The 24722-nt window shown below is 55.0% G+C and overlaps 1 protein-coding gene across 1 annotated transcript; it reads left to right on the top strand.

The window, feature by feature from the left end:
* Positions 1-1513: 1513 nt before the first annotated feature.
* On the top strand, positions 1514-18971 carry LOC142068429 (maestro heat-like repeat family member 5). The gene is made up of 9 exons (XM_075117606.1): positions 1514-1811; positions 3723-3838; positions 13530-13706; positions 14435-14590; positions 14826-14948; positions 15337-15439; positions 15935-16009; positions 16841-16994; positions 18276-18971. The coding sequence occupies exons 1-8, from the start codon at positions 1514-1516 to the stop codon at positions 16951-16953; spliced, it is 1161 nt and encodes a 386-aa protein (XP_074973707.1). The 3' UTR covers positions 16954-16994; positions 18276-18971.
* The last annotated feature ends 5751 nt before the right edge of the window (positions 18972-24722 follow it).

Raw genomic sequence — 24722 nt, 5'->3', positions numbered from 1 at the left:
GTGAATTGTATTCCCCCATTGGGCTACATAAAATAGACGTGTTAAATCCCCCCTGCAATTCCTTTCCAGAAAAGGGGTTTAAATAAACTGCAGCCTAAATTTGTCATGGGTCTCGCTGTGATTTCTTTGTCCTTGTTTGGGTGGCCTATTGTTCTGATTGGACGTTATAAATCGTATGGGAAATTCTTCAGTTAAAGTTTACTGGTTATTTTCCCCATGCAACTACAGTCCAGATTTTGAAATAGTTGAGAATAAGTCAACATATCTGCAGCTGCTAATCCATCCTTCCAGACCCTCAAGCCTTCTAGATGAGAATCTTTGTTCCTTTTCCTGGCTTCTCTGGGAACAGAGGTGTCTTGGTTTTTGGCTTGGCCCTGTCTGTTCCCAGAGTCCCAACATTCTGTGCGCAAAGGAGTGGGGTTAATAATGAAGCATTTTTGCAACTAGGCCCCGGCAATGAGCAAAGAAAACAGAAATTGACCTTGGCTGTTTCCATGCCTGTCCATTGGCAAAGGAGGCGTGAGCTCCATGGGGTGAGAGTCAGACTAGGAACTGGAGCCAGTGACTGGGCTAGGACGGGATTACAGATCTGGTGCGTGGAGGTTTCTTGTTATAGAGCAAAAGGGGAGAAGCTGTGATGTGCTGTGTCCAAGAAAGGCTGTGACAAAGGTGGAACGGGGATCCTGGTGCCTCTCCCCAAGCAAACCTCAAAGCATCTCCTCTTGGACAGGAGCAGCAATTTTCATCCTAGCCGTTAAAGGCAACTTGAGGTTCATAAATTCACAGTTTCAAAGGCTCTAAGGCCAGCCCTGATCATCTAGTCTGACCTCCTGCATAACACGGGCCCTGGAACTTTCCCAGAAGAATTCCTCTTTCACCATGGTCCCAGATGTCTTCACCTGGGGCTGGGTCTAGTCATGGGGGTAGAGCTCAGTGATAGAGTGTTTGACTGCACATTAAGTGGTCCTTGGTTCAAATCGAAGTGCCCCCATTGAAGCCTTTGTTAATAAGCAGCAAATTTCAAAGAAACAAAGGATTCAAAAATGAACTAGATAAATTCATGGAGGATAGGTCCATTAATCACTGTTAGCCAAGATGGGAAGGGATGGTGTCCCTGGCCTCTGTTTGCCAGAAGCCAGGAGTGAGCAACAGGAATGGATCACTTGATGATTCTCTGTTCAATCCCTCTGGGGCACCTGGCACTGGCCACTGTCGGAAGACAGGATACAGGGCTAGATGAACCTTTCGTTTGAGCCAGTGTGGCCAGTCTTTTGTTGTTTATATTCTTTTGTTGTATGAACCAGTCCTGACTATTAGAGAAGCAGATGGCTTCAAAAGACCACTCTCTTGGATCTGGGAATCCTGGGCAGACTAATTCCCTTCCTTTAGAGTAGGACAGAAAAACCCATTTCCTCCGTCTTTCTATTCCAGGCTTCGTTCCTTTTTTCAAAGACTCACCTCTCGGGAGCACAGAGAGAGCCATGTGCACACAGTGGTCGTCCAACCTGCAGCCATGGAGGCATGCTCTGCCATCAGCCAGCAAGAACAGGCCTTGCCAGAGAAGCCCACGAGAAGCAAATGCTCGTGGAAGATCCTATCAGGCATGAAAAGACTCTGTGTCTGTAGCCAGTCTGACAACTCGATGGCAGATAGCGATGAGGAGAGAACAGTTTCCTCTCCAAGAAGGTGGACGTGCTTTTCCCTGAAGAAGGAGAAGAAGAAGAAGAAGAAGAAAGCAGCCAAGAACCAGGTGGCGTCAGAGGAGGAGAAGCTGCAGGAGAAGCAAGACCAAGTTGAACTGGATCTTACAGGTGAGGATACAAACCACATGGTTAGCAAGGAGCATGTGAGGAATACTCACACCAGTCACTCTACAAGCCTTATGGAAGCGGGGGAACGGTCCCGCTATTGTGGGGAACTTTCCTGGCTTCTGCACTACTCCGGTGAAATGGGCTAGAGGAAGGATCTGAGTCCTCGCTCCCACTTCCTTTCCCCAGAGGCCTCCCTGCCCTGGAGGACTCCCCTTCCACTCTCCTGTCTGGCAGAGTCCTCGTAACCCCAACAAGGCTGGGCCCAGGATTCCTGGGGGGGCTCGACCCCCAACCTTGCTGTGGCCACCCAGGACAGGGGCTAGGGTGTCCCCACTCCGGGGTGCTCTCTCTGCACTGAGCGCTTCCCAGACCCACTGATATTTACATACGATTTAAAGCAAATACAGTTTATTTAATCAGCAATTAATGTAAAAAAGAATAAGGAAAAATGGGAAAGATGAAAGGAAAACACATCACCCCGCTCTGTGGCAGGGAACGTCACAAACCATGTCTCTGGAACGTCAGGGCCGTTCACAGTTGGTTCCTTGTAGGTCCCAGGCCCCTTCTCCGGCCCTGGCTGTGCTGCAGGGATGCTGCGGGTCGGACACTTGCTCTGGTGGTGACCACACCCCTCCAGCCTTTGGGGAGTGGGTCCCTCCTTCCCGCTGGGTTCAGATCCCCCTCCCAGTCTGGCCTGCAAGGACCCTCGGCTGGGGGTGTCTCTCTGCGCTGGGCCCTTTGCCAGGGTCCCCCCTTGGCTGGCCCCCGTTGCTCTCCGCACCCAGCTCCAGACTGCTCCAGCTCCAGCCCCAGCCCCACTGTTCGAGCTCCGGCTCCACCCTGCCTCAGCACGGATGCTGCTGCTCTGCCTCCAGCCCCCGGGGCTGCTTCTCCGGCCCCACTGGCTCTGTGGCTGCAGCCCTGCTCCCAGCCCAGGGTCTGCTCTCCCTGGGCTGTCTCTCTGCCCCGCTGGCTGGCCCGCCTCTGCTCCCCAGCTCAGCTCGGGCCCCCGCTCTCTCCTTAGCTCGGCCCCACGCTGCCTGAGCCAGGCAATTCCAGCTCACGCGGAGGACGGGGACCTTTCTGACCCCCTGACTCCGTCATTAGCCTGCCCGCCCTGTCAATCAGGCTGACCTGGAGCATTGGCCTCTCCCCATGGCCCCTGAGGACTGTCAGTATCAGAGTACTGGTATCAGAGGACTGGTATCAGAGGACTGGTATCAGAGGACTGGGACCTAGCCAACCAAAAACCCCACTGACTTTGAGTAAGGGGCCAACAGTCCCCTTATACTTCCACATCAGGGCCGTCTCAGGGGACAGTGATGGGTACCTCAGACTCTGGAATCCATTCAGTGCCTGATCCTCTTGGAGAGGGTGGCAAAGGTCCATTGCTGAGGTGGGGAGAGCTGACAATGTCAGGTCACGCCCCTCTGGGGGTCTGGCTCTGTGGGATGGGGAGTACTAACATTGCTCCAGGCTGTAAGGGGAACAGAGAGGCTGGACGTTGTAGGAAATCATTTCTTTTCTCCTGGATCGGGTCCCTTTCATCAGGAAAATGCTCCCGAGGTCTCAGCAGGTCACAGCTGGGAACCGTACCAGAGCTGAGTCATTGCTTCTTGGGGGGTTAAATGCAAAATGAGGCCTGTTGCCTGTCACTGACGGGAAATGTGGGCAAGGGGAGAGGAAGAGTAGAAAAGAAAAGAAACTGGCCCCTAGGTAAGAGGAAGCCTCATGTGGTAAAAGCCCCTGGCTAAGAGGCATGAGATCGGAGTTCTCTGCTCAGTTCTGCCAACAACCTTCAGTCGGACCCGGGGCAATTCGCTTCAGGGCTCTGTGCCCAGCTTCCACCCTCTGAAACCAGGGAGAAGACATGGAAAAGCAAAATGTTTACAATGTTTCTTTCTGCTGCAGGGACGAAGAAGGAGCCGTCGGAGACGAAGGAGAAGTGGGAAAAAGGGAGCCCAGAAGAGCAGGAAGAAGAGCGCGCTCCCGTCTCCTCATTAACGAGCATCTCCCCTAGGACGATGGTAATGACGCTGTGTGGCTGTGCTCATGGAAAGCACCCCTTGCTGTGTGTGTTCATATCTCCCGGAGCTGGGATCTCTGACAGGAGAACGACCTGCCCCTTGCTCAGGGGGCTGAAAAGGAACACTCTTGAAGTGGGATCAACTCCAGCCAGTCTTTACGAGTTTCTCTGGGTTGTCGAAGGAGGCCCAGTTTGACAAGGGGGTTTAGGCACCTCAAGAAGCCCAGGGGTGCTTCGTGGGATTGGCAGACGTGCCTGGCTCAGGTGCCTGATTCTGAGGCACTTCCCATGGCCCACAGGCATGGCTGAAAGTCAGACCAGGCCCATCCCTGCCCTTGTCGGGGTGACCCGCATATCTCCTGGCTGTGGGGTTCTGGCCCATCTCGTGGCACCAGGACCACTTCGAGACAGAACCGATGAGTCTGCTCTCCAGCCTGAGCTAACAGCCGCATGGGTTTTAGCTCCTGTGGCAGGGGCTCCTGCATTGAGATCCCAGGTTCGATCCCGCCTGCCGACATCTGGCTCCGTCCGAGGTACAAAGGCACCTCGATGCCCTTGTGACTCTTGCTGTCAGGGACAGAGCACCCTGCAGCGCATACAAAAGTCTGCAATTCTGGGAGCTCCTGAGGTGCCGGGGGGCTGGAGTGTGGAGGCGAGTCGGCCACTCCGGTGTGCTCTGCTGCGTCCTCAGCTGCGGGCATCCAGGACAGACGGTGCTAATCCAGCGCCACGCAGGCCAGCCGCAGCAATCCCCAGGGGCTGCCCTGGGACACCCGGGCAAAGCCTCCAGCACCCCAGGCCCTGGGTTGAGGTGGCCCTGGAACCGGGCCCCCAGGAGTAACATTGTGCCCAGTGAGTTCTGACCCACAGGGCTCTGGCCCCGGAGGCCCACGGTTTGGGGTTCTCCTCAGCCAGGCAGACTCGCTCCTTCAGTCTCAGCTACTTTCTCTCCTGCCGGCGATTCCTGCCTGTTTTCTGGCAGCGCCTCACGCTGCGGGGTGGGGAAGGAAGAGGGCGTTTCCCTTTGGGCCCTATTCTCACTCCTTTCCTCGCCGACACTGTGGGCTGCCAGAGTTGCTGAGCCAATCTCCTCAGGCGCTCGGGGTGGGATGGGACATGGGGCAGGTTCTCCAGTGACCCCTCGGCGACACTCAAGGAGCAACTCGAATGGGCTTTGCAGGACATTGAGGCTTTCTCAGCAAAAGCTGGGCGTCCTGGGAGGAGGGGCTAGAGAGGGAGGAAATGGGGTGGTCCTTGGTGTCCCCGCACTGCCCGAGAGCCTCCCATCTCTTCTCAGGAGAGGGGGACAGAGCGTGGACGAAAGGCTGAGGAAACCTTGGCACCTGGGGAGGCTTTTGAGGAAACGGGCTCAGCCGGAGTCTCCAGGCTCCCTCGGCGCTGGCAGCCTCCCCCGGGGACAGACTGTTCCAGGGCAGCTGCCCGAGGGAAAAACTCAGTCCCCACAGGCTTTGTCCCTGTTCATTGCAGACTCTCGGGGAGCACCATTCCTCAGACCCGCTCCACGCCCTGCTGATGACAGCCGTGCAGGGTCTGACAACACCCACCCTGCAGAGATTTAGAGCCGCAGAGGAAGAGCTGAGGGCCATCGTATCTCTCCACGGAGACAAGATGGAGAGAGTAAGATACGCCCGCAGCGGGGCAGGGGGATGCTGGGCAGAGAGGGGGAGGGAGAATCGCCTCTCCTAGGAAACCGTTCCTGGGACACACTGGCATGGTGCTTTGAAGGTTGGCTCAGCCCCTTGCCATTCAGGGCTTGGCCGCGGGGATCCGCGGCGTCAGGTTTTGAAGTGTTCTCTGCCCGAAGGAGCTCTGACACTTCCCTGAGGACGCCCAGCCACACTGAAGGTGTGTGACAGCCCCAGCCCTGGCAAGGCAGCACTCACCTAGTCTGCTGACGAGCCTCCACATTAGGCTCCAGGAGCAGACATGGTTTCCTCAGACATGCTGCAGGGCCTTGTTTTCCAGCTGAAGTATCAGGAAGAATTTGGCTTTGCACGTCTCTCTCTGTCTCTCCCAAGCTCTGATCCTGTTTCCCACCCCGCTAGCAAAACAGGTCGCCCGAATCCTCCACCCAGGGTTGTCGCTCCTGCTCCTTGTTCGAGAGAGGCAAGAGCCATGACCAATTCCTCATGGAAGAGCCCTCGGGGGGGGCTTGTCCCTTTAGGGTCTGTCTGCCCTGTCCTGCAAACTCTGCAGCAGGAGCCTGAAAGCCTCCTGGCCCTATGGACTTGGGCTCCCAGGGCTGGCACTGTGGGACCAAAACAGGAATGCAGACTCTTCTGGGCTTGGGCTGGACCCTGATCTCTGAAGCCCAGGGAGGAGGGGAGCTTCAGAGCCTGGGCTCCAGCCCAAGTCACCACGTCTACACTGCTGTTCTAGGTGCCAGAGCCTGAGCCCGAGGGTAGAGAGCCGGCTTTAAGATTTGTTACGGCAGGTTTTACAATCCCGCAGCACAGAGGTTCTCCTTAGGGCTGGGTCTGTGCTGGCTCGCCCCATCCAACTAGCCCGGCCTGCCATCTCTAGGATGGGCTCTGGGGTCTGGAGCAGTGGTTCTCAACCTGCGGCCCAATCAGCACAGAGCTGCGCCCCATGGGACATCCTCAGGGCCAAACAGGTAGGATTGGATGTGGCCCACAATGGAAACTAGGTTGAGACCCCTGGTCTGGAAGAACTGATTGTGCTAGAAAGAGCAACAGGAAGCTGCAGAGACTGAGGAAAGGCTCCTGCAGGGAAGCCTTTGAGAGCAGGGCTGAGAGCAGTTTGCCATGGCAGGGAAGGCCCTGGGACATCAGGGGAGTTTGGGCTGTGCCCACTGTAAGGTTTTGGGGAAGGCTTTTGTGTGTGTTTCTGAGCTTTAAGGTGCTAAACCAGACCTCAGGAAGACTGGGGTTCCTGGACTTGTCAAAGCCTCTTTCTTCAGATTATGGAGGAGCCAAGATGGGAAACTGAGGTCAGAGGCAGCTTGCAGGGCTGCCAGGAGGGCTTCCCTGGGAGGAGGCCACTCTTTGATTCATCCATCCCTCAACTTCCTGGCATTCTTCCAGGTTGGAGACGTCGTGGGAGGGATCTTAATCTGGCTCGACAACGTCTGTGATCCCAGAGCCAGAAAAGCAGCGCTGAGGGCCACGGCCTTGCTGGCTCGCTCCCACCCCCAGGACGTGGTTCTGACCTGTGTGGCTCACACGCTGTCATCGCACAGGTAGGGAGCTGCTCTGTTATCACCTCAGTCTGTTATTTCTCTTCCTGCTCCCACTGACAGGCCACAGGCCGGGAAGGGTCCGTGGGGCTCACACAGTTGGAGGGAGTTTCCTGCTGTGCAGAGAGCTGTCCATGCTTACTAAGAGGAGATGGCCAGGCCCAGCCGCTGAGGAGCCAACCCCTCCTCCTGCACTCCCCGGGATGGAGACGTGCCAGTTTTCTGGAGAATTCCAGCATTGTCCTGATTTCTATGGGCCACCCACTTCCTCTCAGATCCAGTACAGGGCCAATAAATGACTTTGGGGCTCACTCAACATCCCTGGCTCATGAGGTCTGGCTGCTCCTTAGTGCATGAGAGAAGGCAGAGATGGCAAAGGCCCATGAGGCCCATCTGTCTATCCCCTGCAGACCAGGGCAGGATTGTTACCTGTCGTCAGATCCCTAGTTATTCCGTGGCTGAGGAATAGCTCAAAAAATACACTCATTCTTCTGGAGCTGTGCAGCAGAGGTAAATCTCTGAAGACAGAAATTTCCAGCCCTTATTGTTGCAAAAAAGACAAAAAATCATCCACACATGACCAGAGCATAAATGCAGTGCATCCTGCCTGAGTCTGCAGACAGCTGGCAATAATAGCTCTGAGAGGGGTGAGTGCCTCTTTTCATCTCAATATGTTGTAAACTCTGAATCCTGCTGGTTATTGCTGGTCACTTTGCAGAGTCATCCATCTGAGGTGTTTAGAACACAATCCCCATGTCCCTAGGGGCCGTGAAACCCAACTTGGACCCTAGCCAGAGGTCACAACTCCGGCTTTCCTCGGCATCTTCTGCAATGCAGTTCTGCACTGCCCAGAGACAAATCTGTGTCACATGGGAGAGCAAATTGAAGAGCAGCATGAAAGAAATTGAATTTCTTGCCCAATTCAGTTACCAGAGGAATACAGTGTTGGTTTTCATATTTCTTTGAGTGTTTGATTTGTAAACCTTTCAGGTCTGAATTCCTTGGAACAGCCACAGTGCTTTCCAGGGGCTGTGCTCACAAGCTGTAGAAACTCGGCAGCCACGGCACAGAATTTCAGTCAAGCTTCCTGAAGACCTTGCTTCCAGGCCATTTGCTCTTGATTTGTCCAACCTAGCTCTCAGTGTCCCCAGGGCTTGACCACCATGTCCGAGCTTCCTCACCAAACTTGGAAGTCAAATGACTGGAAGTCTTTTGGATCCGTCTGCAGTCTTCCTCTGCAGATGCCTGCGGGCACCAGCAGGACTTAGATCAGCAAGAATGGAGAGAAGAGAGGAGAGGGATTTCAATACTAGTTTCCTTCCATCTCTGTCACGCTGGGCAGTACAATCTCCCCTTCCAAGCTCCTGAATCCTCTCCTATCAGGGCATGTTCTGATTCAGTGTCTGACCCCATCCACCACACTGCAGTAGGATTGAGGTGCTTTGAGACACTTGGCCAAACGCTGGGTCTCCGTTACACCCCCAAATAGCCAGAGTAACTCCAATGAGGTCAGGCAAGTTCCTCCGCACTGACCCTAGCGGAACAGAGCAGAATTTTGCAGTCTGCAGTGTGTTGGTCACTCTGTGGTCAGTTCATGGGCACTGTTTGGAAGCAGTGGTGCTGGCTTCAGGAACAATAACCCATTAGGGGAAAGGAATAAATACAACGTTCTCTGAAGGGACTTGCCCAGCCTCAGCCTCCCCACACCGATCGGTGTCTCCACTGAGAGACGCCTTTTCTGCCCACATTGCAAGCCTCTCCCTGGGGAGGGCGAGAGGTGGCCAGGCAGGGAAGGTCTGACTTCTATTTCTGACTCTGCAGATGTGCCCTTGAGCTGTGGAAGGCCTTGGGTGAAGAACCCCAGCTCACCAGGGAGGTGCTGCGGCAGCTGCTGGACAAGCTCCAGCAGAGACGCCGGGAGGAAAAGAGCGGCTATGTGTCCCTGGCTGTAAGTGAGATTTGAGATGTCACTTTGTGAACCCACCACGGCAGGGAGGATGGTGCATCTTTGTGTGTGTGTGTGTGTCTGTGTGTGAGCTTCACCCCTTCTGAGCTTCAGGCCACAGCTCCACTACACAGCTCAGCTGACCTAACCTCCCTCGGCTCACAGCCGCCACAGCAAGCCCATCCCTTGGGTGGGGCTGCACTTTGCTGCTTGTGTCAGCCAGGGCCGGCTCCGGGGGCCAGCAAAGGAAGCAGGGGCCTGGGGCAGCCAATAGAAAGTTGGGGCGGCACGTCCGGGTCTTCGGCGGTAATTCGGCAGCGGGTCCTTCATTCCCTCTCTTCCTCTTCAGCGCCACTTCGGGGGCAGCTCAATCGGGTTTTTCTTTTCTTTCCCTTCTCCGCTTGGGGCCGCCAAAACGCTGGAGCCAGCTCTGGTGCCAGCAGCGCACGTCCTCACCAGAAGCGCTTGTCGCGATTCCTCCGTCAGGGTGGGGCATTGCGGGAAGGCTCCTGAGGGTCAGTTGACGTAAACGACGCGGTGTCCATGCCGACACTGCATCGACCGAACTGCATTGACTTGGACTCTCTGCCCCTTGTGGACGTGGAGTTATGAACTTGGCCCCCAGGGGCAGTTCTGCCAATGGGAAGGAAATTCCATAGTTAGGGTGATGCTGGGTGAGTGGCCTTGTGTTGACCTAACTCTGTCGTGTAGACCAGACCTTCGTGTGTCCTGGCCACCTCCAATCAAACCAAAGAGGTGTAAATAAAGTTTCCCCCAGGTAAAAGTTACAGATCTTAAGTGGTTTCTCTGCTGGCACCCTGGCTCCGTCGTCTTCTGCTTTAGATGGCCCTTTAGTGAGCAGGTGCAGTTCGGGTGTCTCTTGGAAGTATCCAGGTTTCTGGCTTTGTAAACTGTGACTAGAAATCTTCCCAGCATGGGATCTTGAGATGTCCAGTACGTTTGACTGGGCCAGAAACACTGGGCCTATGAGAACGCATCTCCTCAGGATGGTTCAGCCCGTCCAGTCACAGCTGGAAAGCCAAAGCGCAGGGTCTGCACCATTAAGAGAAATAACGGGGAATAACGTCACCCAGACTCTTCTGATCTTTCCATAGGGTTCCATCCTGCTTCCGTTCCAGCAATGGGGGAAGGTTCAGGAGCTTCCAAATGTCTCCTCCCCTCTCAGGAGCCAATCCTCTTTTGTAACACGCTGGAGAGGAAATGAGACATGACAAAAGGACAGTCGCAAATGGCAATGGGGGCAGGGGGCAGATTGGGATAGTTGAGTGAAATTCTTTCCCCCCTTCAGGCAATGAAGACCATTTATGAGGTCCTTTTCCTATGGGGATACCGAGAAGCCATCCTGGAAATGTATCCCCAGCTGCTCATCCTCTGCGTCAGGCAAGTGCAGTATGTGATGGATCTGCACTTGCCAGGGACCTACATGGCCAGCGAGACATCCAGCCCCGAGGAGGGATCCAGCTGCCTCAGCCCCCTAAGGTAATGACTGAAAGGAAAAGGAAGAACAGATTTGTTCTGCTAAACACCTGGGGTCCGTTCATGGCCATCGGTGGTTCGGGTGCTGTCGTTGGCCCAGGCTCAGTTGGGTGCAGGTCTCTCTTGAGGGAAAAGGGTTGAGAGCCGTGTGTTCTTGTGAGTCACACTCGCTCATCTGACGCCGTCCACAGGCCAGCTGCTTTCCCCACACACTCAGGCAGCAGTCATGTTTGTGCATCCATCCACCTGTGCCACCCGCCAAAGGGTCAGTGCTTTCATCAGTGCCTGCTGAGCAAATCTGTGGGCCTCCGTCCCCGAACGCGGACAGAACCACACCGGCAGCACATGGGGCCAGGCCCTGCAGGATCTCAGCCTCACAGGCAGGCAGGAGGAAGAGGGACCCGTTCATCTGGTTCTGTGGGCACAGTGAGGGGCTTCCATCTACACGGGAAAACCAGAGCGCCGGAAGACACCTCAGGTGGTGTAAACTGACATCGCTTTGCTCGCTTACACCAACTAAGGACCCGACCCCACATGCCCGCTTGAGTCCTGTTACCTGTCACAGGAAAGAGTCAAGTATTCAGCGATAGGGAGTGATGACACCAATCATCTTAAGAAGCTACAGTGTCACTAATTGGTTAGAAACTCAACGAAACTGCAGTGTAGACAGGGCCCATTGGGCAGGGAAGCACCATGATATCACACTGGATCTATCCTCGGGGAGGCTAGCTACTGCTGACCATGCTGTATTTCCCAGGGCTTGTGCAGATTTGCCATGCCTGGGGCTGATCTCGTTGCCTGAGACTGGTATTTTTTTCTCTTTAGCACGTCAGTGGAGGCTGTGAAGACTCTTTTCTCCATGCCCGGCTACTGGAAGGAATTTGCCATCATCCAGTTTCAGCAGGGTTGGGACACGATAGCCTCTCGATATTACTACTCACAGGGTGTTGGCCTGATTGCAAGGTAGGAGCCCAAAGTTTCCTCCTCACTGGGTCTCTCTTGGGAATGGGATTTCCGTGTGAAATATTCCTCTGTTCCAGGCTGCCAGCTCAGCCCAGCAACTGGAGAGGAACTTTCTCTCCCCCTTGAAAATCACAAGGGACTTTCTGTTCCATGTTCCAGAGCCATGATCGAGTGTGAGAACCCTCAGCTCCCTGCAGTTTTCAGAGAGGCAATCACCATCGTCCAGAGTGAGAGGGAGGAGGAGCAGAGAACAATTGCCATGGCTTTCTGTATTGAGGTGAGATACATTAGTTGATAGGCACAAGGGGGCTTTCTGGAGAGCAGCTCAGGCCAGTAAGCTCTGGGGCACATTGTCAGCAGCTCAGCAGCCTTACCGCCAGCTATCTCCTCTCTGCACAAGGATGGTTGTGGGGCATGGCAAAGAGAGGGAGGGAGAGACAGGGTGAGATTGCTCCTGGCTGGATGTGCCTCGATGGGATTATGGGACAAGAGGAGAGGTTTCTCCAGTGCCCCAAGACCATGCTTCTCTCCTCACCTTTTCCTGAGGTTGTGCTTTTCTTCTGTCCCAGGGGTCTCTACATGGCGCTCAATGAGGCCTGGAGACGCCCCTTGTGACAAAGTGGGACTGTTCTTAATGTTTCCTCTGAATAGTGTGGGGGTGCCTCAGTTTCCCCTAGGCAGTTCTTAAGTATCTAGGGGGTGGAGTAAGGGTGTATGATCATTGCAGAGCCCTAGAGGGCAGGTGTGTGCAGGAGTCTGGACACAGAGAATGGCCGACACCCTGTTTCCTGGCAACTGATGGCCTGGGCCCTTCCCCCCTGCAAGGTGAGAGCTGAAGGGTTGGAGAACAAAGGAATCAGGTGACCACCTGGCCCGGGAAAGGAACAAAGCCAGAGGAGGAGGGGCTGGAGGGAGTTTTCAGTTTGGGGCTGGCTGGGACATGGAGTGAAGTGCAGACGTGGTTGTCTGGCTCACTGCCCCCCAAAGTGGACCCAGCTGAGGGGTCCCGTTCTCTGCACCTGCAAGCTCTGTTTTAGACCATGTTCCTGTCGTCTAATAAACCTTCTGTTTTACTGGCTGGCTGAGAGTCACGTCTGACTGCGAAGTTGGGGTGCAGGACCCTCTGGCTTCCCCAGGAGCCCCGCCTGAGCGGACTCGCTGTGGGAAGCGCACGGAGGGGCAGAGGATGCTGAATGCTCCGAGGTCAGACCCAGGAAGGTGGAAGCTGTGTGAGCTGCGTGTCCTGAAGACAGGCTGCTCACAGAAAGGCGACTGCCCCAGAGTCCTGACTGGCTTCATGGGGAGCAGTTCCAGAGCATCGCCCAGGGACTCCGTGACACCCCTTTCCCTGGGGGTTGATTTGTGAGCTGTGCATGAGTCCAACTTTTGGGAATGAACCAACTGAAACAGCAGCAACTGGCTCCCTACGCACCAGAGACTTTGGGTGGGAGTAAGCGGCCCTTTGGTAAAGACGACTGTCCAGGGAAGAGACCCCCCAGGAAGACCTCTGTTCCTCAACCTGATGTTGATTTGGCTCTTTGCAGTTTCTCCAGAGTCCTTCCATTGACACAGTACTGACAAAATCAGAGCTCCGGGCGCAGCTCATGGAATGGACCAAGGACACAAATCCCGTCATATGTAAGCTCAGTCTGCGAGGCCTTGGCAGTATTGTGTTCCAGCCAGAAAAGGTAAGAGGCGTGGATTGCCCAGGGGACCAAGGAAGCCGATGTCTCTCAAATAGCTCGGAAACGAGAGCCAGATCCCCACATAAACCTTGTTGTTTAACACACAGCCATCAAATGGTGGAGGTGCTTTCCTGAGCAAATCAAGGCATGACGTGCTCCCTGCTCCCATGAGCGGAGCCCTGATTGCAGATGGGATGCAATGGGGGAGGTGGGGTGAGCAACGACAAAGGTTACAGTGAGCAGCTGGCACAGAGTGACAGGAGAACGACTTTCTGCCCCGTTGGGGGGCTCTGCCATCCGTGGTTTCTCCTAGGCGGGAGTGGTCCAGCATGTGCTCCAGGCTGTCAGCCCGGAAAGTAATGAGTTGCCTTCTTCATTCCTGCAGGTGAGATGGTTACAGGCCCAGCTGCCAGGAACCGTGGCCAGGTTTTGTGACCGGGATGGAGCGTGTGTCAAGGAGGCCATGCAGAAAGCTGGAGACATCATCTACCTCCTCAAGAGGGAGGGGCTTGGCTCCATCTCCCAGGACATTGCAGTCAGCCTTCGCCCCTTCATTGATGACGTAAGGCTTGGAACCCCAGGAGAAGCCCGTTCCCCCCCTCCACCTGTCTCTGATGCCCTTGTCTCTCTCTCCCCATCTCCTTGGCTCCCGCCCCTCAAGCCTGCCATGGAGCCTCCAAGGAGCGCCCCTGCCATGGGTGGGGAATCTCCTGCTGAGCCACCTCCCTGTCAGAGCTCTTCTCGCCAAAGCTCAGTCTCAGCGCCATGCTCCCAGCCCCTGCTGCAGCCTGGCCTGGGGGAGAGGGGGCCTGGCCCTGGGCAGATGCCCAGCTGTCTGGAGAACACAGGCCCCCAAAGAGGTGGAGATTCTCAGCAGGAAAGAGGTGGGTCGGGAATGGCCCGGCTCTCGGGGGCACCGAAGAGCAAAAGAAATGCTGTGTTTTGTAGCAGCGAATCCCTGCAAGGCTCCAGCAGCGGCTTCTCCCCTTCCCCAGACCAGTCTCCAGCAGACTTCTCTCCCTCTCCCCAAATCTTCTCAGGTTCTGGGATTCTGGGCTCTCCAGACAGAAACTGCCTCTGGGACACCCTGGGGCTGCGCTGTCCTGCACAGGGTCTCAGGCCCTGCACAAGATGTCTATGGCGCTGGCCTGGTGTCCGCCCTGCTCCCCCCACCCAAGTCAGTTCACACGGGGGAACCGGAGCAGCGGGCGGATTATGACTCTGTCGCGTTCTGCTCTGATACTGCCTAGCTTTAACCGGGTGTCCCCACCCCCTGTGTGTCATTGCCAGGAGAGGGGCAGTGTGCGCTCAGCTGCCATTTCACTGCTTGGCAACGTGGTGAGCAGGGTGCAGGACCCGGACAAAGCCCTCGTGCAGCAGGAAATCATCCACTGCTTGCTCCCGCTGCTGCTGCATCTTGCAGACCAGGAGGAGAGTGTGACACTGGTAAGTGCCACGGACATAATTTCCTTCAGAGCAAAGAGCCAGAATCCCCTGGGGCCCCCACTCCAGTCATCGCCAGAGCCCCTTGCCCAAGCAGAATCTTCTCCTCCCTGCTTCACTCCATGCTGGAGCCTCGTGCCTCATCCATCCTCACAGCACAAGGGGTGGAGAAGGTCCAGTGTCCCCCAGACTATCCCTCTCTCAGTGAGAACCCTCTTGGTCTCCCCTTCTCTTGCAGCGATGTAAACTGACGCTCTTCCGCTGCGCAGTGTTTCTCGGCTGGGCTCATTTGAAGAGGCTGTTCCGCAGCATGGCCTGGGATGGCTCCTCACAGCTCTTGAAGAGTGTCGGGAAGTGCCTGGTAGGTGAATTCCTTGTGCCTTGAGAGGGGTGAATGGGGACTTGAGAGAGACCTTTCTAACCCCACAGCCTGAGGACCCATCCGCTTCGGTCGGGTTGCAAGACGCTATTCCAGGCTCTCTGCTGGTTCATTTCTGCAGGAGTTACAATCCGTTCACATTGTTGACATTTTCCTCCACAACTGTCAGACCTCCAAACTTTTGTCTTTTCAAATGAAAGCGGAGGTTCTGGAGAACACAACAGTGACTTCAGAGAGGTGCTGCTCTGGTGTATGGGTTCGTATTGGCGGTTGCCATGGCCTGGCTATATGCTTTGGCTTTCCTGGACTATTCGCTGTGGGGAGAACATATCATTTGTATATTGTGCATTTCTTCCTTCTTTCTTTCCAGATGCAGAACAACAAGAGCCACATCCCCAAATTCCTGTTCCAGGCCCTAGACTACCTGGAAAGCTCACAGACAACAATACGACACTCTGCAGCCTTGTTCATTGGTAAGCAGAGCAAATTCACTTCAGCTTTTTTAAATGTTTCCTTCAAGGCCCTTTTCTAGACAGCTGCTCTGTTCCCTCCGACAGCACCAGAATCCTAAAACGGGGTGTGTGTGTGTGTGTGTGTGTGTGTGTGTAAGAGAGAGAGAGAGAGAGAGAGAGAGAGAGAGAGAGAATTAACATGTATTCCAAGATGAAGGGAGCAACTTAGCTGTATTGACTGCACCAACTTCCCCTGCCCACAACAGCTCTTTGGCTGCGCCTAGGGGAGATTGAATTCACATCATGCTGGTTTGATGTGAATTCAGTCTCCTTTAGAAATCAGCTTCTCAGTAACTGCTGGGCATCTGATGCTTTATCTAATCTGCTTTGTGAACAGATGTAAGGAATGTATTTAATTTTCCGAAGGGCTGTCTTGGGGAAATGGCTGCATCTTCAGCAGTTTTCAGCGAAGGATTTGAAAAGTAATGAGATCCATTGTATTCATTGTATGTCTAGGAAATACTATCCACCATTACTGTGATTTGTTGTCTGAAACAGTGAATGAAGATGGCATCTCCCGCCTGTATGAAGGTAAGGAAATACCTCTGTGTGTTTGTGCCTCTGTGGGAAGTACAGGGGTGCAGCACAGGGCCCGAACACAGGTTTGAATGTGGACACAGGTCCCTCTCTGTCTAAGGACAGCGTTTAAGGAAGAAGGATGGTCATGCGAGCGTCATCGAGGTACCACAAAATGTGTATGGGAGCAGGGGAATTGCATCTCTATCTCCTACTATAGACGTAACCTTAAAGCTGTGTGGGGAAAGTGTCTTCATAAAGGTCTGAAAGTCTGTAATGGAAGGCCTGACAGAATTGAAAAGAGCCGTTGTTATGAAGGATGATGATGATGATGACAATTATCCTCATCACCTGCCCTCCCTGTACTGGAGTGATTGCAGGCCAGGGAGATTCCCTCCGAGATTGGTTATCAGCTCATAGGAAATCCCATGAGGGCACATGGGAAACACTTCTCCCTGTGACCTCTTGAGGAATGAAGGCACAGGGCCACAAAAGATTTCAGTAGACATTAGGAGCCTAAATCCCTTTGTGGATCTCGGCCTAAATGTTGGATGGTTTAATGTCGCTGCGGCTGTCACTTTCCTGTTCCATCGAAAGAACAAGTGCCCCCAACCGTCTGTGTGTAGGGGTGTGTGTACGGGTGTAGGCCGGCGGAGGGGGAAGTGACAAGAATGGGGTCTCCTCTCTGTGCAGGGCTATTTTGGGAGGAGCGGAGTTGTTGTTCTTGTGCCTTTAGACTCTTGGGGAGCTAATAGCAGGGGGCGATGGCCATCGGGAGTGGAGATTTCCTAGGCACCAGGCACATCAGCACCAGAGGCTTTTCAACCCGTTTCCTCTTGGTTTCAGCTTTTCAGGAAGTGCCTTTGAAATCTGACAGGACCACGTGGTACATCCTCAACAGACATTATAAATGGTTGCAGAAGCTTGTAAATCTCGTGTCGGGTTGTGCATTTGACTAGGGAACCGGGACCGACACAGAAGAGCTCTTTGTCCTGCTATGGTACGTACAGCAGACGCTGATCAACTTTTTGCTGTCCCTAGCCTCTGTTTGCCAGCAGCTAGGAATGGGTGAGAGGGCATAGAGCACTGGATGATTCCTGTCTGTTCACTCCCTCTGGGGCACCTGGCAGTGGCCACTGTCGGAAGACAGGATACTGGGCTAGATGGACCTTTGCTCTGACCCAGTCTGGCCTTTCTCATGTTCTTATGTTTGGAACCGGGGCTGAACAACGAGGTGGATATTGGCAGATGACACAAGATTGTGCAGATTAATCAGCCTAGAGAAGACTTTGAAGAAGTTCAAAGGGATGTAATCAAGCCATGTGACTGGGCAGCACCATGGCAGATGAAAACCAGCGCTGACCAGGGCAGGGCCATACGCATGGAAAGCAGTGCGGTGAACGACTCCTCCATATCGCTGGGGTCAGAAGCCAAAGCACGGCTGGTTGGGCCCAGTGGTTGGAGCAGGGGCGCTGGGGCCGCGTGCTCAGAGTGGTGGAGGTCGAGCCGAGGGGAGCCAAGGGTTGGAGCTGGAGTCAGGAGTCAAGAGCAGGATTGGAACAGGCTGGGGAGTAGGGCCAGGGCCGGATTAACGATTCCCGGCCCATGGGAGCTGCGGGGGGACGTGCGGGGGGAGGGCAGAGCCGACAGGCAAGAGCAGCCCCCGGGACAGAGGTTCCCGGTGCAGTGCTGGTCGCGGCGACGTGGCTGCGGGGGGGCAGGAAGAGCAGCGCGCGGAGCTGCCTCGCCCCCACCCCAGCCAGGCAGAGCCGGCCCGGCTGGAACGCAGCACACAGGGGTTTTAGAGGCTGCAGCTCGGGCCCCGCTTAGCCCTGCTCCTTTCCTGAGTGCACCATTGCCCCACTTCTGCCCCATTCCCACCCACTGTTACAGGGCAGCACCCTGGAGCTGATCTCTGACATCTCTCTCCCCGGAATGAAGTCACTGCAGAGTCAGCACAACCCCACCTTTGGGCACCATGTAGGACATCTCACCCCACCGCACAGAGCCCGACATTCACACAGCTTCTCGCATGTGGTTCCCTCACTCATCAGAGCCAGGCGGAGAGAGGAGAAATTCTCCCAGACTCCCTTTCACCATTGCCAGCCCCCAGGGTAGCGGAGGTTGCCGGGGGTTGGGTGCTCTCTTTAAGAAATGCCAGCTCTCCGGGAAGTTGCAAATGAACATTAGCAAAGTGGGGTGGTTTTGTGCTGTGGAAAACCACCCTGCTTGAAGGTTTTGTTTTTCTAATTTGTGCTCCTGCCCTTTCTCCATCTTCCAGACATCTAGAGGCCAACAGGAGCCAACTGAGCCCACCACTGATCCCATCTCTTGTGAGATGGCAAAGCAGCTGTTGCACGGGAAGGAGGAGACAGAAGAGGCCGAGCAGCGTGTGCCGGGGTGTACCAGCCCCACGTAACCCCACAGTCTAGGCGGAGGAAGCCAAGCCCCTCCCCAGCCCTGCCGGACACTCTACAACTGGAGCACCAGTGTGAAAGGGAGCAGCTCAGCTCACGCTAGGCAGAGCGCCGAAAATGGAGGATGCACCAGTCCAGAAGCAGCTGAAGCCCCTGACTGCAGAGCCCCGAGGCGCCGAGACCCAGCCGCACCCCCGGGTGCCTGCAGACGTCCAAGGGAGATCGGAGTGTCTGGGAGTTTCCCACGCCGGGAGCCCAGAGACCCCCAGCCCGTGGCCTAGAGACTTCTCCTCTGAAGTAACCTGGGTGAACAAGCCATTGTCATGCTGAGTGACGTCAGCATGTTCTGGTTGGATCCCCACTGACTCAACGGCAAACACATTGGCCACGGACAAGGCCCTGGGCTAGGGCAAGGGGGAGTAAGGAGAGTCTGGGTCCCCCTGCCCTGGCTGCCATTCATCCCTGGGTGGCTGCCCAGGTCCCCATTGTGCCACTAGACTGCACAGCCGTTGACTCTGGTCGTTGGGCCACACAGCCCCGACGGAGAGGACAGCCGCACGGACTCTGGTCGTTGGGCCACACAGCCCCGTTTGGAGAGGATGGCCGCACGGACTCTGGTTGTTGGGCCACACAGCCCTGGATGGAGAGGACAGCCGCACGGACTCTGGCCATTGGACCACACAGCCCCAGATGAGAGGGCGGCCGCACGGACTCTGGTCGTTGGGCCACACAGCCCCGGTCGGAGAGGATGGCCGCACGGACTCTGGTCGTTGGGCCACACAGCCCCGACGGAGCGGGCGGCCGCACGGACTCTGGTCGTTGGGCCACACAGCCCCGACGGAGAGGGCGGCCGCACGGACTCTGGCCATTGGACCACACAGCCCCGACGGAGAGGGCGGCCGCACGGACTCTGGTCGTTGGGCCACACAGCCCCGACGGAGCGGGCGGCCGCACAGACTCTGGTAGTTGGGCCACACAGCCCCGACGGAGGGGGCGGCCGCATGGACTCTGGTCGTTGGGCCACACAGCCCTGGATGGAGAGGACAGCCGCACGGACTCTGGCCATTGGACCACACAGCCCCAGATGAGAGGGCGGCCGCACGGACTCTGGTCGTTGGGCCACACAGCCCCGGTCGGAGAGGATGGCCGCACGGACTCTGGTCGTTGGGCCACACAGCCGCGACGGAGAGGACGGCCGCACGGACTCTGGTCGTTGGGCCACACAGCCCCGACGGAGCGGGCGGCCGCACGGACTCTGGTCGTTGGGCCACACAGCCCCGACGGAGAGGGCGGCCGCACGGACTCTGGCCATTGGACCACACAGCCCCGACGGAGAGGGCGGCCGCACGGACTCTGGTCATTGGGCCACACAGCCCCGACGGAGCGGGCGGCCGCACGGACTCTGGGCGTTGGGCCACACAGCCCTGAGTGGGAGGGCTGCCATTTTGGCTCTGGCCATAAGGCCAAACCACCCTGAGGCTAAGTACAGTTATTTAGTTTCACCCATGGGACCTCGCCCCTTTACCCCTAAGGCATCGCCCATCTGTCACCATAAGACCCACACCATGATATAAGACTTTCGGGGTCAGCATGCAAATATGAGTAGAAGCAAGGAGTAGCATGTGACCTCTCTAAGAGCTCCTGCCACTCCTCTACCAATCTGGGGGTGGTTTATCTCCATCCATCTGCCTCAGGAATGGATTTGACCAATGGGGGAAAGTTCTGGGGCAGAGTGACCCATCCGGAAGTAGGTCACGTGACCCCTCCGAGAACTCCTCCCAGTTGGGGTGAGCCTCAGCCCCTGAGGACCAGCCAGAGAGGGGATTTCACCAAATTGGGTAAGTGCCGTGGTGGGGTGACCTGCCCGCAAGAGGGGCCCATCACTGCTCCATGAAATCCCCCCACTGTCCTCTACTAATAGGTCAGGGTTTCACACACCCCATAGGCCATCCCAGAAGGGTAACGTACCGATCAGAATAGGCAGTGCCCGAAGGTCTAGGCCAGAAGCCGCCGATCTCTGGAGCTCCATGTTTGCGTGGCTGGCAGCATCCTCCTGGAAGTCGCAACACAACACTGCGTGGAAGAGCCTGTCTCGTTCCAAGGATGTCTTTTGCAGAAATCATGGCCTAGGCCTTCGGGCTAAACCTGTTCTGGATTGGTACACGTTTACCTTCTGAGATGGCCTAAGGTGGGAGAGAAACCCTCGCCAATTGGTAAAGGGCGGTGTGAGGACTTTTTAGGGACCACAGGATCCTGTTGCGGGCAGCTCACTCCACTATGGCACTTCCCCTATTTGGTCAAATCCCCTCTCGGGGTGGTCCCACAGAGCTGACGTCCACTTCAGTTGTAGAGGACAGAGGGAGGAGTTCTCAGAGGGGAGATACAAGCCCCTTCTGGATGGGTCACCCTGCCCCGCAACGTCCCCTGATTGGTCAAATGCATTCTCTGGGTGTGTAAAATGGTGTTTGCCCCTGCCAAATTTTCGTAAAAGAAGGGAAGAAAGGCATGTACGTTTTGTGTTATCTATAAGGTGGCCATCTTGGACTTGGCAAAAGAATCTGGTGACCTTTTGCCATTGGCTATATTCACTTGGGTTGGGAAGCACACTCCCACGCACGGATTGAATCCGCGTAGATAGGGTCTAACATCCAGGCAGAGACGACGCAAAGAGGGATAGGGAGGGTTTTTAGTTAGGTCTACTCACCCGGTCCTGTGTCCATCATCGAAGTCTGTCCCTGACGTCCAATGTCAAGAGAGCAGAAGCTGTCCATCGCTCTCCCTGCAAGAGAAGGTAGAAAGCACATCAACATTTCCTCGCGGGTGTAATTGTTTGTGAGAGTGGAGCATTTCCAGAGTTAAAGTTTTGTTACTCCACCCCTTCTCTAGCCTATCCTAGTCCTTTCCCCCATCGTAAATAAAGTCTTGTTTGTGTGGTTACCACTCTGTGGCCTTATTTTCGTGTGCTAAGGCAAGCTCTGACAGATGGGATTACAGAGGGGACTATGTGGGAAGACTTTACTGTAAGATTCCCCGCATCTTCTGAATGGGGTTTGGGTTCTGCCCTCTTTAAAGGAAGGAAAAATCCTGACAGGTGATCCTAGGGGGCTGAAACCCACCGTGATGAGTTAGTAATCTGTCCTATTCACCACTCTAGGATGGAGTCTGGGATGCAGGCTCTGGGATGGAGTTTGGGTGCTGGGTGCAGGCTCCGGGCTGGGGCACAGGGTGGGGGTGCAGGATGGGTGGAGGAGTGCAGGCTCTGGGAGGGAGTTTGGGGATGGGAGGGGCTGCGGAGGGAGGGGCTGCAGGCTCTGGAACGGAGTTTGGTTGTAGGCTCTGGGCTGGGGGAAGGGGTGGGGGTGTAGGAGGGAGTTTGGGTGCAGGAGAGGGTGTGTGGGAAGAGGGTGGGGGTGCAGGCTCTGGGCTGGGGCAGGGAGAACCGCAATTAACTCATGCAATTAACTCAAAAAAATTAATCGCAATTAAAAAAATTAAAACTGCAATTAATCATGATTAATTTTTAATTGTGATTTTTTTAGATATGATTGATCACCCTGTTAAACATTGAATACCAACTGAAATGTATTGAAGATTTTGGGGTGTTTTTCTCCTTTTTTCAAATATACTGATGTCCATGACAACACAGAATACAGGGCTCACGTTCTAGGATGATGGTTTACAAATATTTACACTGTCAAAGTAATAAAAGAAAGAGCATTTTTCAGTTCCCCTCATAAACGTGCAGCAGTGCAAGCTCTTGGGCGTGAAAGTGCAACTTACAAATGTAGATTTTTTGTTTTGTTCCAGAACTGCACCCAAAAGGAAAACAGTGTAAACGTTTCGCGCCTACAAGGCCACCGGACGTTGAGAAGAGGCGTTCGCATGGCACTTTTGTAGCCAGCATTGCATGGTAGTTATGTGCCAGGCATGCTAAACATTCGTATGCCCCTGCATGCTTTTGCCACCAGTCCAGAGGACATGCTTCCATGCTGATGATACTCGTTAAAAAAAAGTAATGTGTGAATTAAATCGGTGACTCAGCTCCTTGGGGGAGAATTGTCTGTCTCCTGCTCTGTTTTACCTGCACTCTGCCACAGATTTCATCTCCTAGCCATCTCGGATGATGACCCAACACGTGGTGTTCGTTTTAAGAACACTTTCACTGCAGATCTGACAAAAGGCAAAGAAGGACCAATGTGAGATTTCTAAAGATAGCCACAGGACTTGACCCAAGAGTTAAGAGTCTGAAATTGGACTCCAAAATTTGAGCGGGATGAGGTGTGGCGCATGCTTTCTGAAGTCTGAAAAGAGCAACACGCCAATGTGGAAACGACAAGATCCAAACCATCGAACAAGAAAATGAACCTTCCGCTGGTGACATCTCAATCTGTCATCAGCATGGACGCATGACCTCTGGAACGGTGGCTGAAACGCGAAGGGACGTATGATTCTTCAGCACATCTGGCCTGTCAATATCCTGCGATGCCAGCTACAACAGTGCCCTGTGAATGCCTGGTCTCCCTTTTAGGTGACACTGTCAACGAGAAGTGGGCAACATTAGCTCCTGCAAATGTCAACAAACCCCTGTTTGAGCGATTGGCTGAACAAGTAGTAGGACTGAGAGGGCTTGTGGCCTTTCAAGTTTTTCATCATTTTATTTTTGAATGCAGTTATTCCACTTCTGTTACGTGTGAAAAATGCAGATTTTTCTTCCCCATAATTACAGCACTTACTCCTAGACGACATTTGCTGACTGGCTTTATCAAGAATCACTAAAAATGGGTCTTCACACATTTAGCACTGACTCTCAGCCCCTGCCATGTCGTGATACCGTTCAAAGCACAATACACTGTTTTGATGAAAGTATTTTAGTGCTTGTAGGCCCGGAATGTATTCAGCTGATTTTTAGAGCCCGTTAGACTTTTGGTACGTTTTTCAAAAGCATCTGTTTAAAATAATGTAGGTCTGGGATCGGGCACCTGACAACACAGATGGGGGCCTAGTGGGCTGTTCCAAACAGGTTAGGCACCAAGGGCTAGCTCCACAAAAATACTGAGCTGGGCTTGGCTGCTACTTTCACTTTAGCTCCCTAAATCTGACACTGAGATGCCGCCAATCCTCAACCCCCCCCCCCAGCTACAGCCTAAATGTAAGGGGACTGTTGCCCCCTTACTAACAGTCAGTGGGGGTGTTTTGGTTGGCTCGCTCCCAGTACTAAAAGGGGAAGGGTCGATGGGAAACCAGGACCCTGAGACTGATAGTCCCCAGGAACAATGGGGAGAGGCCAACGCTCCAGGTCAGCCTGAATGACAGGGCGAGAAGGCTAATGAGGGAGTCAGGAGGCCAGGGGGGTCCCGTCCTCTGTGAGAGCTGGATTTGCCTGGGTCAGACAGGCAGAGTGGGGCTGAGCTAAGGAGAAAGCAGGGGCCCGAGCTGAGCTGGGGAGCGGAGCTGTGCCGATCCAGAGGGACCAGTAAAGCAGCCCAGAGAGAGCAGACCAGTCGTGGGAGCAACCAGAGCCAGAGGGGCCAGAGAAGCAGCCCAGGGAGCTGGGGGCAGAGCAGCAGCCGTGCAGAGACCGAGTGGTGGGGCTGGGGCTGGAGCAGTCCGGAGCTGGGTGCGGTGAGCAGCTGGGGAGAGCAAGGGGGACCCTGGGCAGCGGGCCCCGCACAGGGAGACGCCTCAGCCAAGGGGCTCTGCAGGCCAGGCTTGGATCATAACCCCGACAGGGCGGGGGCCACACTGGGAAGAAGGGTCCTGCCACTTCGAGCCTGAGAGCGTGTGGCCACCACCAGAGCGAGTGTCCGACCCGCAGTATCCCCGCAGCACGGCCAGGGCCGGAGAAGGGGCCTGGGACTCACAAGGAGCAGACTGTGAACTGCCCTGACGTTCCAGAGACGCTGTTTGTGATGTTCCCTGCCACAGAGTGGGGTGATGTGTTTCCTTTCACCTTTCCCATTTTCCCTTATTCTTTTTAAATTAATTGTTGATTAAATAACTTGCATTTGCTTTAAATTGTATGTAATGGTCAGTGGGTCAGAGAAGTGCCCAGTGCAGAGAGAGTACCCCGGAGTGGGGACACCCGAGCCCCTGTCCTAGCTGACCACCGCAGGGTTGGGGGTCGAGCCCCCCAAGAATCCTGGGCCCAGCCTTGTCGGGGTTACGAGGACTCTGCCAGACAGGAGAGTGGAAGGGGAGTCCTCCAGGGCAGGGAGGCCACTGGGGAAAGGGAGTGGGAGCGAGGACTCAGATCCTTTCGCTAGCCCACTTCACCGGGGTCGTGCAGAAGCCAGGACAGTTCCCTACAAGAG

The sequence above is a fragment of the Caretta caretta genome, chromosome 11 (genome assembly GCF_965140235.1).
Source record: "Caretta caretta isolate rCarCar2 chromosome 11, rCarCar1.hap1, whole genome shotgun sequence".
NCBI lineage: Eukaryota > Metazoa > Chordata > Testudines > Cheloniidae > Caretta > Caretta caretta.
Note: the sequence above shows the minus strand (reverse complement) of the source record. Positions and strands in the feature narration are given on the sequence as shown.